The sequence below is a fragment of the Ciconia boyciana genome, chromosome 14 (genome assembly GCF_034638445.1).
Source record: "Ciconia boyciana chromosome 14, ASM3463844v1, whole genome shotgun sequence".
In the NCBI taxonomy this organism is placed as follows: Eukaryota; Metazoa; Chordata; class Aves; order Ciconiiformes; family Ciconiidae; genus Ciconia; species Ciconia boyciana.
This window is the reverse complement of record NC_132947.1, coordinates 8,841,913-8,861,366: the sequence shown is the minus strand read 5'-3', so window position 1 is coordinate 8,861,366 and position 19,454 is coordinate 8,841,913. Positions and strand designations below refer to the sequence as shown.

At 51.3% G+C, this 19,454-nt stretch overlaps 1 protein-coding gene across 7 annotated transcripts in view; it reads right to left on the bottom strand.

The window, feature by feature from the left end:
* NFATC2 (nuclear factor of activated T cells 2) overlaps positions 1–12,691 on the bottom strand; it is a 103,704-nt gene extending 91,013 nt beyond the window's left edge. For 2 of the 7 annotated variants that reach the window (XM_072879232.1, XM_072879235.1), the window contains exon 1: positions 12,404–12,691. In XM_072879232.1, the coding sequence (XP_072735333.1) occupies positions 12,404–12,467 (64 nt within the window). In that variant the 5' untranslated portion in view covers positions 12,468–12,691. Of the gene's footprint in view, positions 1–4,092; positions 4,615–11,219; positions 11,529–12,403 lie in introns of those variants that run through there. The other 5 variants (XM_072879231.1, XM_072879230.1, XM_072879234.1 and 2 more) reach the window with 4 other exon arrangements.
* Between the last annotated feature and the right edge of the window lie 6,763 nt (positions 12,692–19,454).

Here is a 19,454-nt window from a genome sequence, read left to right as displayed (position 1 = left end):
TGCCCTTAGTACTGATTAGCTAGAGGAGTTAAAACACAGGTGAAAAAAAATCAAGGGATTTAAGTTTCAAAGGACTTAACCCTTGATTTAAGAAACTCCTTTTCACACACCTCTGAAAGGCAGAACGGAAAATCCACACCGGGTCCTGCTGGGCTCCAGAGATTTCCCAAGCCGGATAGGACGCACACCAGTGTGTGCACACATGGCTTTGCAAGGGCCCACCCTCCACTGTTTTTAAACAAGGTAGTAACTTCAAAGCCATTCAGTCAGCCAAATGTGACCTTGCCAATTAGCACAAAATTAGGGAATAACAGATCACCCGAGCAACTGCATTCCACCATGGGTTTGTACAAATCATCATCTAGGAAAAGCTAAAGATAGCCGCGTGCGGGACAAGGGAGCCAAGGGAGGGCACGGGGAGAAGTTCAGTTCTGACTTCACATCCGTTTGCTGCAGTGCAGCTCCTGGGATTTAAATGGAGTTCCTTATTTGCATAAGGAAAAGAGTCTGAATTTTTAAAATTAATTTGCTTATTGTCATTTGAAGGGGCCAGTCCAGAGCTTTTTTGCATTTTTCAAAAGCCGAGTCGTCTGTTATTTACACTAGCTGCTTGGAAGCTCAAAGTGAAAGTTGGTTTCCTGAGTGAAATCTGGTATTCTCTGTTACATGTGCATATTTGTTTCTTTACTGCAGGGCTGCCGCTGAACACTGCCTCCTGTGTTACTGAGCCAGTCACCAGGACTGAGACGCAAGCATTTTTTTTTTCCTTTTAATAGCTTTGTACTGGGAAGAAAAAGAAGGAACCAGGCAAATTATGCAGGGCTTGACACCTACAAGCTGTGGCAATGTCCCTGAGAGCCTGTCTACACACAAACAAGCATTTAGAGGAATATTAATATTTATAGATGCTCCCTGCTTCCTCTCTCCATATTATACATACGTAGAACTTGTAGATTCATATTACCAGGTGCAATGTAAGAGTCTGCTGAGCTACAGCAAAGGCTTGAGCCTACGAGAAAATACCCTTTCCCATTTGCGTTCTCACCTCTTGTCTTGGGGCAGGATTTTGTCTGGAATCTTATTTAAAGATGGGTTTTGTTTGGATTTTAAGTTTCAAAACACCCCTCAGAGGATCAGTTCTCAGAAGGGTTAACCTCAAATATTAAGTTATGTGGCAGCTTTACCCATCATCAGTGGTTCATCACACAGTGAACACAGAACAAAAATACATGAAGTGAGCTGCTGAAGCAAAGAAGTTGTCTGGCTTTTCAGTATTTTGTCTCTCATAGTGACCAACAACAGGTATTATGGAATAAGACACAAAGCAGTTATCAGAACTTACTCATCTGGGAGTCCTATTTGTAGGAGCTAGTTCAAATGCTCATGGACTTTCTGTCAATCTTCTCCACTAAGAAACAAGGATATTCAGCACCTTTCAAGTCTGAAATAAGCTAAAACTTAGGATACCACTAGCAATACCTCCACATGTATCTCTCAAGGGAATGCATCTAACACATTTTTTTTAAAGGAGACAGAAAACATCTTCAATGCCCAAGTGAAATCACAGTTTCAACCTAACAGCACAGGATACCCGCTTTGCCCAAACTTCCCAAAGCCTGTTCACCTGGGCACATCTCTGAGTTCAGCCTGCTGAAGGCAGATGTTTCTGGTTTGCAAATGCTGAGAAGACGACAGCTAAATAAAGCCTGGCAAGTAAGGGTAAAAGTAAAAGGCACATGGAAAATGGCACTTTGTACAGCACTCCTGCTTTTCGAAATGGTTGGCTTAGGGAGGAATATCTAATATTAATAATATTGACCGTAGGATTTTTATTTACCCTTTTTCCCCCTGTTGCTTTTATAGCAGTCCATGTTCCTGTTGTCTCAGGCACACATAAGCACTACTGAATGCCAACCGCTTTCAGTAAGGACGTTTCTGGCATTTCCATGGAAACAAGTTGTGATATAGATCCTACTTTTAAAACACAAGCTTAGGTGGATACTGACAAATCCCAACCTTTTAAAAAATTGTTTATCAGAAATAAGCTTTCATCCCAATCCATTCCTAGAGCCCCAAATTTACATTTTTTTCCCTAAAAAAATTTTCAAAAAATTTTTTAAAATCACTTTTAGCATGTTTACAGAGATTTGTTATTATAGGACTTGTCGTGAGCAGTGGGTGGAGCAGGCCAGACTCTGAGGAAACCAGAGCCTCTTTCAAACAGGCTTTGAATGTAGGAACCAGACCGAAGTGCTGGGATCCACAGACACTCCTATGGTTTTGGTTCCATTTTGAATCCTCCACTGAAAAGGACTTGTTTTCCCAACTGCAGTTCAGACGAGGCCAGAATCGCACATGAACAACGAGCATCATTTACCACCGGCATGTGGATAAAGCCTTTTCTCAAAATTTGAACATTTTCTGGTCTCGTGTAAACATGCTTTAATCTTTTGTACATTAAAGGTCACGGATGTATATTGGATTGCTTACAGACTCTAGCTGGTGTCTTTTCAAAGCGGGGGAGAATGTTCTCCAGATTACAATGCTAGTATATAGGGTTGTGATCTTTTTTTTTTTATGCTAATGATTTCCATCTTTGGAACAAACAAAATTACTACTAATTATGGTTTCCAGTCACTCAAATGTGGAGAAAGCAGGCTCAAGAAGGAAGTTACTTCTACTACAAGCATACACTGCTCTGCATTTATGTGGTTTGAAGATTAAACTTTCTACCCCCCACCTACGTACTATTATATTCTGTGGAACTTCCCACTTAAGGCTTCACAGCAGTACTCTCTACTATAAAGATGTGAAAAAACCCAGCATGTGAAGCTTTCACTGAGATTTAATGTATTTTCATTAAAATCACTGACCTTTCCCCATCGTGGATTTATTTTAGCATGGTATGATCTACATTAAGCCTTGAAAGAAAATTCAGCTTTGTACATTTGATGACACTAACCATCCTCACTCAGCTTTGATGCTGGTGCACATCTGTATATTTAAACAAGTAAACAAAGAATAAAACTCAGTAACAACTGTCCATTCCGCTCATGATACCACGACTCAGGCCTAACAGGTCTCCTTCTCCTGCACTGTCCCCTAGGAACACAACATCTCTTTCTTCAAATGCCCTAGAGAAATGCCACCTCTCAGCTCTGCAGAATCAAAACCAATGTATCTTAGAAACAATATCCAAGCAATTCTTTTCTCTGGGTCCTGTCTCTTTTGGCTTTGTCTGGTTTACACAAATCTGTATTTTATGGGATAGGAAGTATCGCTTTTTAGTATCAACAGATAGAATTATCATTTAGAAAGTCAGGGAACACTTGTCATAGTGCTTTAGCATCACAGACTTGCATAAACTCAGAAAAGTAGGAGAACAGTCTGCAAATCTTTCCTTTTTTTTTTTTATTTTAACTTAAGCTTATGGTGTTTGGACCTAAACTGGAACCTAGATCTCCCCAGCTCCTTGCCACCCAAGCAGGATGGTCAGACTCATCGCAGGTAACTAACTCCTTGGGGCTCCTAGACCCGGTGCTCAAGCGGCCTTTTTGAGTTTCCAGAACACCCTCTACCATGATGACGATGGTCCCAAGGAGACCAACCGAGCTGAGGTCTTCTGCTGCGTCTTTCACAGCTGCGCTCTCATACCCGGGTGCACAACTTTGTAAACAATAGGAAGGTCCCACGGCCGCTTTCAGATCCTCCATCACCAGATGGGGACCGAGCCACTTGCCGCCAGTGACAGCGACCGTTCGCAAGCGCCTGCTGGCTAAAGCAGCTCCGCAAAACCCGAGAAGCCCAGCCCGGCGAGCAGCACGCCGCTCGGCGTCCACCGCCACGCCGGTCCCGGGCAGTCAGACCGGGGCACACGCCCGGCTGCAGACCCAGCGAGGGGCCCCGGCGGGGCTGGCCCCGGGCAGGGCAGCGGCCCGGCAGCACGCCGGGTCTCCACCGCCCTCCGAGGGGCTGCCGGAGGGCGCAGGCAGCGCCCGGCCCGCTCCCCGGAGCCGCTCGGTCCGGCAGAGGCGGCCCCGCCGCCCCGTCGGGGCGCGGCACCGGCTCCTCCTGCGGCGGCTCCTCACCAACCTTCAATCGGCTTCAGGTAGTCGTAGTCGAAGAGGATGGAGAAGTCAAACTCCTCCTGCGGGCTGCCCTCCCGGGCCGGGCCGGGGCCCTGCCCGGGGCCCCCCTCCTGCGGGTCGGGCTCCGGAGCCTGGGCGGCGGCGCTCATCGCGGCCAGAGCCCGCCTGGCAGCGGCGGGGCGGGAGCGGAGGCTCGCCCGGGGCTGGCCGGCTGCCGAAAGGGGCCCGAAGTGCGATAACCGCCGCGAAACCCGTCCGTATCCTTCCGAGTGCAAGCGGAGAGGAGTTGAGGGAGGGGAAAAAAAGAAGGGGGGAAACAAGCAAAAAGCTCTCCCGGGGGTCGCTGAGGCGGGCGCGGCTGCCCCCGACGGCGGGGGGTGCGGGCGGCGAGCCCGGCGGCGGCACACGAGGACGATTGGCGCGACGAGCGGTGGCGGCTTCCTGCTCCGAGCAGCCACCTGCCGCCGGGGCCGCCCCCGGGGAGGAGGAGCCCGGCCCGGCCCGGAGCGCACCGCACCGGCCCCGCGGCGGGGCCGCAGCCCCGGGGGAGAGGGGGGTCCCTCTGGGGGGGATGCCTGCAGGCGTCGTGGTGGGAGAGCGGAGGAGAGGGGCCTGGGCAGGAGGGGAAGGGGAGCGGACCAGGGAGAAGCAGGGCTGCGAGGGAAGTAATGGCCTTGCACAGGGATGGGGGCCTCCAGAAACCCCGTTCGGTGAGCCGTCTCTGCCCTGTTACCCTAGGTTGAGCATGACTTGCTGTCTTGCACACAGCCTCCTTCTCCCCAGCAGTCAGGCCCCTTTCTGTTGAGGTTTCCAGGGTCTCCAGCAGCTCCAGGCAGCCCAGGTCCTGCCCTTGCCTTCTCCAGGCTTCGCGTGTCCTATGCCACGTGCTCCTGCAGCTCCCATCGCAGGCTGCTGCTAAGGCAGCAGCAGACAGGTTTCTGGGTGCGCCTCATTCTGTAATCACAGACTGACCTCTCTTAACTGGAGCACCTTCAGAAACATCAAGTCCATCATGCACAAGGCCTCTGTTCTCCTCCTGCCTTGCTCACAAACAGTGTTTCACAGAATGGGCTCTTGCCGCGTTCCCTGCTGACCACACTGCTGGTGCTGCCAGCTTCCCCAGGTACCCTCGGCCACCTTCGCCACATTGACTCTATTCATCAACATCTTCCCCAGGCCCTTCACAGGGTGCTGGTCGCTGCCTCCCAACAGCCTTCTACCCCTCCAATGGCTGCTACAACCAGCAATGACTTCACTCATGGGTAACTGGAGATCCTAAATTTGTGTGTTCAGAACATCTGTGGTCAGAAGACTCTGTTCCCTTGCTTACCTGTTTGTATGGTCCCCTTTATTAGTGTATGGATGGCTGTCACCGGGTCTGTGAGTTTGAAAAGTGCTCTTAGTCTGTAGACAGGGAGGGGAGGCAAAGGCAGAGGGACCAAGATCATTAAAAAAGTATTTTGGTGTTTACTTCAACTTGTTTTTATTTGCTAAGCCTGTTAGCACGACAGCACTAACTACATTACAGATCTGACCCTAAGTTACTTGTCTAAGGTCACAAAAAGTCTGTTTCATAGCACACATGAACCAGAATCTCTATGTTTAGGCTCACACCCTGTCACCTTTATCATTAACGTGGCCAGCCAAGTAATGACAAATCCCCTTCTCATCACACCCTTTTGCTCCATCCTTTGCCAGTCCAGAGTGCAAGAACTGGGACTTTTCCTGTGCTTTGAAATTAGTTTCTACATGGAGCTTCTGAAGAACCCCAGCAGCGAGCTCTGTACCAGCTGGTCACCCCGCAGCAGCTACTGGGAGGCGTTGGAGGCACCTATTGGTGAGCAGAAACACTGCACAGCGCTGCGGGGTGGGAAAGGGGAGCAAGGGGAACGGCAGAAACTGCTGTGGTGGCAGCGTGAAGGCAGGAGGGGAACAAGCAGACTGGAATTAGGCCTTCATGGCATTAATTTGTTGCTGGAAAGTGCCAAGGGATAGAGAAACCAGAGCTGCAGAAAGGGCAGGTGATCCTGCAGACGGAATGTGCCGGAGCTTTTACTGAGGTATTTACAGAAGGAGATGGTTAGCTGGACATACCAGGAACCCTACTGCTGTATTCACTCTATATATTTCCCACTGGAGTGCAATTTAAATGGAGAGGGAAAAGCCATTATTCTGTATTCACAGCCATTAGATTAATGAGTGATTTCACTGCAGTCAATGCCATACTTTAACTCAGCAGAGACTAAAAGGACAATATTTTTTCTCATTAATGCATAATATACATAGTAACACAATAGCTTCCTTGGACTAAACTACGTGAACTTTCTCCCGTACATGCTGCCAAAACAACCAGGAATGGCGCTTTGCTGGGTTTCCACATGGTCAGCACACAGCCCTGGGTGCGCGTGCACGCACGTGTGTCAGCGGTGTGAAAGGGTCATAGGCTGTCTGTCTCCTCTTGTGCAACACGATGCTGCTGCCTGACCCGATGTGGCTCCTTGCTTGGTGCAGGGACCGCTGAAGCCTATTTTGAAATGGATCCAGCGCTTGCTCTGCGGTTGAGCTAGAGACCACAGTTAAAGTCTACTTCATCTGCTGCAGCAATTCTTAATACTACACGAGGCGCTCGCTCTCTGTAGTTTCATAGTGTCTGGTTCGGCCAGAGACAGGGCTCTGCTGCCGCCGGGCACAGATGGGGAAGCCAGAGCAGCCGGTGATTAGCGGTCTTGGCTACCGGCATTCAGAAATGAGGCCACCCCAGAAAGCTGCAGATGGGGTTGAGCTCTTACCCTCAGGAACGTGCGTGGGGAACGGAGGCTGCCGGCCCTTGGGGAACACGTGCTGCTCTGTCTGAGGGCTTGATTCGTTCTGAATTGTTTAAATGTGAAGAAAACATATATTAAATTGGACTATTTATATATCTGTTCTAAAATTATGCTTACCGTTTGCTGGAGCGCTAGCCTTTTATCATTGGACCTTCTATTTAAAATTCATTAGAAAAACCAAATATACTTGCTGATCTTGGCTTAGCACTAAAGAGAGCTGTCATCCTTGCAGCTAACAACACATGGAGCACGATTGGATAGCATCATTTGTATTAGCCACAAAAAGAAAAGACATGAACAATAACATTGGCCTTTTTAAGTAAGATAGGGGTGATTGGCAGGAGAGCATGGGGAAACAACCCCAACTTCTGCTAAATCTTTATCCGATCCCTTATTTCCTAGGTCGCCTGCAATCCATTAAGCATGTGGAGTTTCAAACTTATCCTCAGCTACTCCTAGAATTAGTAATACTCCACAAATGGAAAATGTACCTTTTGCTTTCCAAGATGACCATGTCATCCGAAATAGTTTCACTGCTAATACGTGTAATCATAAATTCTGACACTGGCGAGCAATTAGGGTGACAAGACAGCAATGAGAAAAGTGTTAGAGAAACGTAGGAATTAGCTCAGCTTATAGGATTCAACTCTTTTGCCCAGTGGACAACTTGACAGATGTCAAGGAGCAATAGCCACCAGGAATACAATGGACTGGATTCCCCCTGCTCCCTTCTGCAGCTCACAGGGCACGTAAGGACATTGGTCCCATATGACCTCTACAGCATAACGTATAGGAATAACAGTTTCCACAGGCTTTGAGTGCACAGAGGTGTGAGTTATAATGCTATATTCTGTGGGCTGTGTTGGAACCTACCAGTGTGTTACTTTGAGCAGAAATGGTGCAAATCTACAAAATATAGATCTAGCCTAAATATTAGAGATGCGTTAAACCATTACTAGGTGCAGCCAGCTGCAGAATTCAGCTCTAGTGACAGCTGTAGTTTTTGGAGCCCTCCAAGGGCTGAGCGTAGTTTAGTTTAGACCCAAAACATGCTCTCGAGCCAACAATTAAAACAAAACATTATAAATTGTTTAAGTTTTAGCTGTTATAACTACATAACTGACAAATACTGCCCACGGTCTTTCATTAATAATTAGCAATGAAGAAAAGGCAGGGAAACTACTAGACTTAGACTGTGGACTCTTCAGCTCAATACATACACTCAGAAAAAGCATCCAGCCACTCCAAATCAAAGGAAAAACCCAAACAACGTGATGAACGCTTCCCAATGCTTGTTTTCCATTCGTGCTGGAGTGAAATGCTGAAATACGGTGTCCAAAGACCAGAAATACTAGTTGGTTTCCCTAAATCTCAATCTTTTTCATATCAGAAACACTTCCTTTCTACAAGGATCCTCCATTTATTTCTCCTGTTACCACTATCAAAAGGCCGACATGGCCACAACCCCCGGCCGCTGGTCACAACTCCACTTGGGCTCACAGCACCCACCTTAGCGATCTGGGAGTCAGCATTAACTCCTATTTTTTTTCTGTAAAGCTGTTTTCATGAGCCAAAAAGGTGTTTGAAGAACTTAAGCAAAGTCTGTCCTTGGCAGCATTAACAAAAATTACAGCCACGTATACTTGCAGCAGGCTCTGCACAGAGCAGAACTGGAAATACATTGTGCTGCCATTTCAGGGAACTGGAGAATGGAAGGAGGCCTTTTCCACATAGTTGGATCAGTGCTTGCCTTTGGCAGGGTTTTGCTTTAATAAACTTTAAAAGTATGTGAATACTGGACTACCTAGGTACTAGGGGACAAGGAATCCAAAAACAAAGCTAAGAAAGAGTAGTTTCTAGTGTAATATAAACTATGATTTAAAATGTACTTAACATATTTTTCGGTGGTGAAATTTACTGCAGATCTAATTTATCATTTACTATTTTCAGTTTCTACTTATACCATTCCATTGTATTCCCTGTACCAATAACTTCACTAATACAAGTGATCAGATGATGCTCTGAGCTGAAGAAAGTTTTAGATGTTTAGTCTCAGAAATACGGTGACTGTGCTAATTATTACATGGCCTACGTTACATAATTTACACTAGATCTGTAACACTGTAGTACCCTCATATTAAATGTTTTAAAAGAAAAAGAGGTAAAGTGGATTAAAAATGCTGCACGTCTATTTAGCAGCTAAAACCCAAAGAAAATACGAGTCAATGCTGTCTTAAAAATCTAAGTGTTCTAATGGTGTATGTGGCAGGCATTAGAAATTTAACAGGCAACTAAAACTTGCACATGGACTTAATCCAAGGTCTTTAAAATGAGCTCAGACTGTGAGTGACTAGTTGCTTGGTCTGGAGTGTGGGGAGTGCTATTAGAGGGGGAAAAAGAGAGAGAGAGAGGGGAGAAATATTCTGGTACTTCCTTTGAGAGACACACATGCACACATGCTACTATTCAATTTTGGGGTCAGGTTGAGTCAGAGATATTACCCCCCAATTTTAGGCTTAAAGTGGTTTGGCAAGAAAGGACAATGGAAAAATTGCTCATATCTCCATGTTCCCATTAAGTTCTGAAGTCTGCTGTGCAAACCAAAGGAATGCACATATCATAGTTTAAAAAAAAATAGATTAAGCCAGTAGTGGAAAAGAAGTTCTAGGATATTATTATCCTTGGCTATTTTCAAAAAATGAATGATGAAACATTTCAGCTAGAATATCTATTGGAATGTTATAAAAGAGTGCTCCAATTATGTCAGTGTCCCATCTGTGAATGTGATTCCTGCTCTGTACGAAAGACTCTGAAATCATTTGCTGACTGTTAGCTGGTGTAGCTGTGTCCCGCAGGGCAGGCTTACAGATAGAAAGGGGCTACCTCGAGTGACGGAGCATTAACAGATGCGGGACAACAAGATGGCACAGGGGCTCATGGTCACCTGATGAAAATCTCTGCTGTGGTAGTGTCTTGCTGACACTCGCAGAAGCATAGCTCAGGGAGCAAAGCTACTGAAGCATCTTTTTGCTACCAGGGTGCTAGGCTATGCAAAGAGTTCATTCTCCATTCTGAGCCCGCCCTAATCATAAAAGGGGGCTAGGGCCTAAAATTATTAACACATCATCGTTTACACACCCTACGTTAATGAGGCTCTTGCACTTTGTTGTGGGTGCCGAAATCCTCCCAAAGCCAGAGACTGATCCCAAAAGTGCCATGTGCTATTAACCCCTAGCAGTTTCATGCAACTCTTCCTTTGTGGCAAGGTTGGGAACAGGCTTGTGACACGAAGGTGAGTCAGTGCCAGGGTCTGCTCCCATCGCTCCTATGCCACTGGCAAGAGCAAGCATTTTGCATAAGGGAAAAATACATGCTGGGGCTCAGGAGCATACTCCCTCTGGAGCATCTCTGGGCTTTGTCGTGCAACTGACTGCACTGCTCATCTGGCTACTGTAGTCTCAAATATTTGATCTGGAAAAAAAAAAAGAAAAATCAGTGCCTTTCATTTTGGTCTGTGACTGCAGGGCTCTGGGGAACATCTACTCTGGGGAAAGCAGAGCTGCATAGCAATGGAATGAGTTGTGGTAGCTGCCATTGGAGTGCTGCCTGGTAGCTGCCATTGGAGTGCTGCCTTGTGCTTTGATCTACTGCTATCCTATAGCAGGTGAGAGCGGGACCTTGCCAGCACTGAGAAGAGAAAGAAGTCTCCTATCTTTCCCTTTCCTGCTCTCTCTGCAGCAAAATAACTTCTCCGGGGTGTTGTGAGAGTGACTAAGAGCAGTTGAAGCACTCAGGAGAGAGGGAGTTTTGTCTGGAGAAAGCCGAGGATACACGAGGGCAATGGCCTGATCCTAAGGCGGCATAAAGCCACTCAGAGTCGTTCTATTGGCTTGTCCGGGAGTCGGAGCTCTCGGATGATCCCCTTCGGGTGTACGTGTTAACGAGTGTGTTTTGGCAGGTGCCTGGGGAGCTTGCTACGGCAGGAGAAAACAAATAGCCGCTACTAAGGGCCCTTCAGACGAAGTCCTGCGATACCCGCCTCATCCCCCCCCAGCCCGCATACCCCCTCCGCCGGCCCCGGGAGCGCGGCTCTGAGTCAGCGGCCGAGCGGCGGTGCCAGCGCTGGCGGCGGGGCGGGGAGCGGAGCGCGGCGGGCAGGCTCGGCGGCTGCTCGGCGCTGGCCGGCCGGAGGGCGGGGGGAACCTAAAATGGAGCGAGTCGATGGAAAAGCGCTTCGCTTCTCCACCTCCTGCCCCCGCTCCACGCTGCTCCCCCGGCCGGTCGCCCTGTCAACATTGCAACTCACCTGCGCCTCCCGCCCGGCCCGCGGGGTGCAGCGCCGAGCACCCCGGGGGAGCGGGCAGGCCGCCTGGGCAGGCCGCTGCAGGGCCCGGCGGCAGCAGCCGGGCTCGCTGGTCCACGGGTGCTTTACGAGAGCCGGGCTGCGGGCGGCGAGGGGCTTCCTCGCGCGGAGCATCCTCCGCCTGGATCCGCCGCTGGTGGCCACGACGGCCCCGAGAGCCCCGGGCACGGCTGTGCCCGGAGCCCCCGCCCTGTCCGCTAGCATCGCTCGGAGGGACGCCCCTTCCCCCGGCTCCCTGCCAGCACCGCGCGGCCGCTGCCGTGCCTGCAGCCCCCTCCGCGTCCCCACGCAGGGCCGCTCCCGGCGCCGCGCCCTCCCCCGGGGCCCACAGCCTCGCTCGCCACCGCGGGGGCAGGACGGAGGATGCCGCGGCCCCTCCTAGACGCCTCGCTGGGGCCGGGGCTGTAGCGGGGAGACCTCCGCTGCGGAGGGGGGTGATGGTTCGGGCCGGAGCGGACCCTCGGGCGGGCGGCGCGGAGCGCGGAGCGCTGCCAGCGGGGCAGACTCCTCCTCTCGCCGCGCTTAACTCTTGCCTCCACCGGCACCGGGACGCGGCGGCGGGAGGGGAGCGCGGCGGCCGCCCCGAGCCCCCCCCCGAGCCCCCCGGCACGGCTCGCCCCCGCCCGCACAACCCGCGGGGCTGCCGACCCCGGCGGGAGCCGCGGGCACCCCCGAGGGCAGCGCGGCCGCCGAGCCGCCGGCCCCGGCCCCGCACTGCCGCGGGCTCCGCCGGGCCCGGGAAGGCGCCTGCGACGCCCCGAGCCCCCGACCTGGGCAGGCGGCGGAAGGGTTAAGCGGCCGGGAGGTTAGTCAGCGGGACTCCTGGGGTGATGGCTTGGAAGAGGAGAGTCCCTCTGGCTGAAGTTTAAAGGAGGTTTCTCCAGACAGATTTGTATCGCCTTCGCGGAGCGCTTCAACCCAAACCTAAAGCCAGTCCAGTGCCCTCCCCGAGGGACCTTCTCGCCATGAAACCCTTCTGCCTACTCAGCCGAGCCGCCTGCGGGCGAGCTAAAGCCGGCAGGACAAACCACCTGTCCGAGGAGCCACCTACAGAGACCCCCGGGCGAGGGAAACGCGCAGGAGGGCACACACACGGACAGACACACAGCGCAGGAGTAAGACCCTACCTTGATCCATAGACCTCATGATGTGGTGGTAATGTACCAGCCTGCAGGCAGTTTCTCTCTGCATCAGGAATGTAAAAAAAAAAAAAAAAAAAAAAAAAAAATCAAGAGCAGAAAAAAAAGAAAAAAAAAAGAAGAAAAAAAAAATCTTCTTTAAACCATGTTCAACCAGTGCCGCCCAGACAGAGGGAACCCCTCTTGCTCGCCTCCTCCGTAAGCGTTTGGAGGTGCAAAGAGGGATCCGAACTGGGCTGAGCTTGTTCCTGAAGTGAAGTCAGTTCCCTGCTCTGAGATGAGGGTTACTAGAGAGGGAAAGGCCACTTCCTTCCCTGCTCCGAGTGTTTATAGTCTTTGAATGCTGTAAAATAACGGGATTCCCTCACTGTTTCCTCCTGTTTATCCCAGTGCCATGGAAACCCCTGGATCGCCTCCATCTCCCAAACTGAGGGCTTTCCTGCAAACTTCACACTCAGGAATCCATGACGTCTCCCAGCTCCGGGCCAAGGCAGCTCTGCGGCTTTCTCAGTCTGCAGCACAAGCACTTAATTGTTGAGCAGAAAGTTAGAGAGCGAGAAAGAAAGAAATATGGATGATGTTAAAAATCCCAGTGTGTGCTTTTTAAACAAAACTTGCAGGAACTGCAAAGCCTTTCAAAGCAACGGGGCTTCTGTGCAGAAGTTTTCCTTCTTCCCAGCAGAGACAAGCTCGGACTGCTGCTGCTTTTACCTTTGAATAAATCATTCAGAAAACCGAAGTCCCCAGCTTATATTTATGTCTCTTAAATGCGCCAGCACCCTATTAATACCCATCTTGTTACTGGCACAGGTTTTGGCTTCTAATTACCACTGGCTCAAGTCTTCATACAGAAGACCAAAAGAAAAAAAAAAATCGGTTAATTTGTTTAGTGGCATTTCACAGACCTCTCTCTGTTTCTATTTTTAGCTCCATTTAGAAGAGAGAGGAGCAACCCCATGGATTTCCATTGATACACGTGGAGCTTAGCAAGAATGAAATAGCCAAGGAAGCCTCCGAAACCAAGACAACCCGTGTGTGTTTACACGTACTATGTATAAACAGGAAAATAAAGCAAAAGAAAACAGGAAAATAAAGTCAAAGATGTCATGAACCGTGTGCTGTCTCACAACGTATAGTTTTCACTAGCGTGTTAACGAGCATCTGCCTCTCGATACCGTGCTGGGCTCGGTACCTCCATGCAACTGGACTTACATATGTTTTTTTCCAGAAGAGATCGAGAGTCCACAGACCTAAACCGCTTCTCCGGGGCCGGCCACGGCTCTGCAGCCCCGGCGTTCGTCGACAACCCCACCAAACGGCGCGATGTCCTGTGGAGCCGGGGTGGCTGCCGGGGTCAGCCGGAGCCCCGGGCAGCCGCGGGAGTGAGTCACTGCAGAGGGACTTGGCCCGGAGCTGCACGGAGGGCTGGCTGGCACCCGCACGACATTTCCATTTTTCACTCTCTGAGTCCCAAAATCGACTCGAAGGAGGTATCACAATCAAACTTTCTGCTTCTCGAGTTTGTTGTCCTGCAGGCTAGCAACTGCAGGCAGGCCAGGGAAACTCAGCGCACCTCACTTTCCTAGCCTTTGTCATTTTTGGACGCGCCGAGGCGGAAATACCTTCCCCAGCTCCGCGGGCCCGTTATGCAACCGGCTTCCACCGACCCCCGGGGCGCGGGGGAGCCCCGTCCCGCCGCCCCGCGCCCCTCGCCTCCCCCGCGGCGCCGCACCAGCTCCCCCAGCCCCCGCCCGGCGGCGGCCGCAGCCCGCGTCCCCTCAGCCCCGGCTTCTGGGGACGCCTTTTTCCCCTCGTCCCCGCAGGGGCCGAGCGCCGAGACCCCCGGCTCTCCGCGCTCCTCGGCCGCTCTCCCTGCCCGAGCCCCGGGCGCGCACGGCAGCGGGCTGGCAGGGAAGCCCCGAGAAGCTGCGCCTGCCACTTAGCCTCGGCCGGGATGCTCTGCCCTTTAACAGCCCTCTCAACGGGCCGCTTCGAAGCCACGATGTTCAGGAGCGAGATGCTGCAAAAACCCCGGCGCTGCCCCGGCCCCGGCCCCGGCCCCAGGCGGGACGGAGCCCGCCCCGCGGCCCCCGCAGCTGCCGGCCCCTTTGCAGAGGGGTCCCGCCAAGCTAATGGGCCTGTTCGATTGGACCCGCTGTTCGCATCAGGTGAAGTAAAGTCGGAACCACTTGATTTCTGTTTCGAAACATCAAGGGGAAATCGAGGGTGGTGCTTTGCTCGAGAGCAAAGCAATTCTTAATTAATTATCAGTCGGGAGAGATCAGTAATTTCCACCCCCAGACTCCTCACTGTGGCACTCACTGGTGACCCCGGCATCGCGCGTTAGCACTGCACTGGGAAATGCAGAGAAGGGGAACTGGGGAAGGGGCTTTAGACGAGGGGAAGCACCAAAGCGGAGCAGGGAAGGGGCGAGCTGGAGGGGGGCTGAGGGCGAGCAGAGGGGGCAGCGGGGTGCAGGGGGGGGGCACACACAACCCGGGGGGGCCGAGGGCACCGGGCCCTGCCAAAGGGTATCCCAGAGCGAGCGGAGAATGGGCGACCCCGACGGAAAGCTTCGCCTCCTCCCACGCTGGGCTATAACCGGGGGAGCAGGCACAGCTCAGCGGTTATGGCACACAGGTTGGCTTCCCTAGTCTGGACCGTTTAAAAATACAATGTCTTTCTTTTAATAGCTCAGTTTGATCGGCTCCCGCTAGTTCACATGACAGGGTTTTCCTAAAATATCTTCTTCCACCAAGTTTTTTCCAACTTAAAAATGCTGAATCCTGCTACCCAAATTAAACTCAGTGCAAAGCGAAAAAAAATAAATAAATAAATAAAGGAGTGAAAGAGGGCTGGCGGCTGCCTCCGGACTGCTAGCATTCCCCAAACCAGCATATGACACAACTGTAAGATTTCCAAGGCTTTTGGAGAGTTCAGCGAGAGAATCGTGTCCTCCGCTGGCTGCAGCTTCCCCGCTGAGTTAAACTTTCCTGACGGAACCTTTCTCCATCTGGCTCCAGCTCCCAGCGCGTCGTGAGCGGCCGCGGAGAAGGGGATGTCGTTCCAGCCTTATATAACTGTGCGAGCTGGATGCGGGGGCAGAGACTTTCCCTAGAAACGAGAGATTTTTATATATATATAGTTATTTTTAGCTTCCTTTTTCAAAGGAAGGCCAAATACCTCCGACTTTCCTTTGCTTTCTTATTTTGGTATCACTAAGGGATTTTATTTTTGGAGGTAAGGAGCTATTAATAGCTAATATTTTTAGCTATTTATTCCCTCTTTAGGAGAATACTTCCTCTTCCTTGCAGGGGCACATTCTGGACCGCAGCCCCAACCCCCAGTAGCAGACCCACCTCCCCACCATGCCCGTGGCACCCTCGGGGTCTGCCAAGAGGACGCCCGGCTTTTGGGGGCAGGGGAGGGGGTGCATCTCCTCCCGGCCCTGGCCCCGGCCCGCTCCCTGGCTCAGGGGGCAGGTTTGGAAACCGACGTTCTCCCCGTGAGCAGCCCGGCCCGTCCGCAGCGCCGGGCTCCCAGCCGAGGAGGCTGAGCAGGGAGCTCCCTGCCCGGGAGGGGAGAGCCGCGGGCGGCTGGGCAGAGCGGGGCCGCCGGGGAGAGCCGGCAGCCGGCCCGGGGGGCTCTGGGGAGGCGGGGTCGCGGGGGGCCTGGCCCCGGGGGGTCCCTGGCTTCCCCCGGCAGCTGCCCGCAGCATCGCCCCGCCGCCGGGCAGGGCCGCTGCATGTCCCGCTGGAGAACGAGCGCGCCCCGGCCGGCTCGGCGCTGCTAATTGTCAATAAAACCCAAGAGTGTGTTGGGTTTGTTTTAATTTCTCATGCTCTCCAGGAGATAAGACATCAAGGCTTCCTGAGGATGTGCTCTCAGGCCATTGGGGCAGCTGCCCGGAGTTTATCATAATAGCCTTGACGGAGACATCTCTGTTTTCCACTTGCAAAAGGTATTTCAGGCTCACAGCAACAATAGGTATTTTTGACAAAAGCTCCTCACCCTTCCAAAGTAAATACTGTTCTCCCCGAACCTGCCACCACATACCATGCACTCCCCAGCGCAACCTCCACGCGTTTAAGACGTTAAGCAGAGCCGTGCCTGGACTCCGGATTGGCACACCCCGGCTGTGTAAATCCTCACTGCACCTAACCTGGCCTCCGGTGCAGAGCCCGACAGGGACCCAACAGTTCAACATCTGCAGCTCGGCCTGCTCGAGCACCGCAAACTGGCACCTCCCTCTGTTTTCATAACGGCCCTAGAGCATCATGACTACATGTTACCAACTCCGCGTATTTCTGACAATGCACTTTGTCTAAATAGCATATTCACTCACTTCATTAAGTTACAAACGAAGTGTCTGATCTTGTAATGAGCTCCACGTGGCCCGGGGAATCCACCCACATACAGCTCTCCGAGATTGGAACTAGAACTGCTTGAATTTTTCCCATCAAAACATTTTTTCCAAATGAGAAATAGCTTTTCATCTAAAATGAAAATTGGTTGAAATTTTCTGTTTTTTTCAACAAAACTCAATAAACTGAAAGGCTATTTTTTGAGTTAAAGTAGTTTTGGTTGTGTGGGTTTTTTTCCTTCCCCTCTAGGAACTGGCTTTTAGTAAACGGATTCTGTTTGTGAACATTAAAAATCATTTTTATAAGTGAAGAGTGATTTTTAAAAAAAAAATTACTTTTTCCTCAACAAAGGCAGCCTCAGAAAACAAAACCACAAATAAAAAAGATATTGAAGAAAGTGTAGAGGACATTCTTTCTCTTCCCCCTCCCCTTGAAAATTTCCTGTAAAGGAAAAAATAAATGTCTTTCAACTCTCTCATAGAACAATAGGGCCCCACTCTCGCTGTCTTTAGCCAGGCAGCTCTTGAATTAGTGTCCTCTTATGGGACCAGGAGGATGTAATTAATTCAGCTGGCCTGATACGATACCACCCCAGGCTGCAATTTCCCGTTTTACCTATTACGGTGTCTGTCTCCTAGAAATATGTAGGATTGCAGACAGACAGCGAAGCACATTTGCAAAGCAGTCACACAAGTTCGTAACCGCTTACATGTGGAAGGGTCCGACACCCTCACGTCGGGTTACAGGTGAAAGAAGTACCAGAGCTGCACCTGCAGCTGTAGGAAAACCTATTCTGAGCCTCAGCATCCTGAAAAACCCAACCTGAGGGGTTTGGTGTTTTTTGCCTTCTCCAGGGAAAAGCCAAATGGCTCAGCCTGCCGGGCAGCTCCGGGCGGCTGCCCGGGACCCGCACGGCCCCGCAGCGCGGCCCGGCCCCGCCGCATCCCGAAACATCCCTGCAACGGCCCAGCGTCCCACCGCAACTCCCACCTCGCCTCTGGGACCGAAATCCCCGCTCAGATCTACCCTGGCTCCTTCAATTTGCCGGGAGTCCGCAGTGATTCTCGGAGAGGGAATTTGAGACACGGAAATTCGTTTGCCTGAGAGAGAAAACGAGGCAGGATGGCCAGTTAGGTACGACGGAAGGGATCAGTCTTCCCGGGAGGCTTTTTTCACGCCCGGGCAGAAGGCAAACCCCATCATTCAGCTGAGTTTACGTGTATTCCCCGTGTCCACATGGGGAAGGAAGCGGCTGAGGCACGGCTCTGCCCGCCCCGCGGGAGCCGCCGCCGCCGGGAGGGCCCGCTCCGGCGGGCCGGGGGGAGCAGCCGGGAGGGCACGGTACGGGGAAGGCTCAGGGGATCGTCGCCGCTGCAAGCGGGATTCAGACGTGACAGCTCGGAAATAAAAGCAGTACATTGCTTGAGGTAGCGTAAGTGGCGCGAGGTCTACTCCAACCCTGGGGTTCGCTCAGTGCGCCCCGATTTAGCAAACGTGTGCGAAGAGGGACGTTCACACGCCATGGTCTATGCGCTTACCCAAACATCAAACACCGTTTTCAGGGAACGCTTAAGCCCTCCGGATTGGCACTGCCGTACAAACTACTACCACTGACTAGGTTAGCAGCTCCGAGGCTTTTTGCAGGCAAGCATGTAGGACAAAATTGAACTATAACCTTTTCTTAAAAATAAGGCTTATTAAACAAATAAGAACTCTGGATGAGGCTATAAAGACGTTAGTTTCTTGCCAAAGATATTTTCTCTTGAAGATTATAAAACCATAGGCTTTTGTTTTGTTTTCCAACATTTTAAGCTAAGGTTCAGAAAAACAAAGAAGAGACAGTCAAATAGAGCAATTACTCGCTGGAATAATTAGGAAGAACATTAGTCACACTTGGAAGTTGGAGAGGTGCTTCTCTATGTGGGCAAGGTGAGTAAACAACATGTTACCATTTACCTGTTTCTTGTAGAGCTTAAGCCACTATAACTGCAGTCATGAGGCCACGCTTTGGGAATAGATCTCCAACAAACAGCCATGCATGAGAAACGTTAATTCTTTAACTTAACCTTGGATTTTTAGCCCCATCAGAAGTTGCTACCTGGGAAATTCCCATTATTGGTCATACCAGGATTAGAACTGGCTTGTGAACCTCCTTCCCTTTGCATGCCACAGGAGAAAAGGGAGAGGGAGAAACTACACGTGCTGGCTCACACCAGGCAGTGGGGACTCATGGGTGGCTGCCCGCTCAGCCTACAGCAGCCCTTGAGCTGCTCTGTCCAGTGCCCTGCCTGGGGCAGGTGAACGCTGGGAATCCTTTCCTGCCTGCTCCGTTCAGTGGAGCTGGAGCCAACAGAGATCCCATCCCCTAAATTATAGTTGTTACAACAGTACAAGGAAATAGCTGGTCACTTTTGCACATCGCTCCCAGCTCACAGAAGAGTTTGTGGAATGAGAATGGCATCATGAATTAATCATTCTTCCCAGCTATTCAACTCACCTTCCCCTTCCAAGGAGTTACTGTAGAGAACCAAGGTAGGAATGTGAAGACATCTTTCTGATTGCTGGTGAGCATTTTTCCCTAGCTGTTCCTTTCAGGGGGGGGTTCAACATCCCCCCAGGTACACGTGTCCATGCACCAGTGGCTTCACAGTTCTCAGCATGGACCTTTCTGCAAG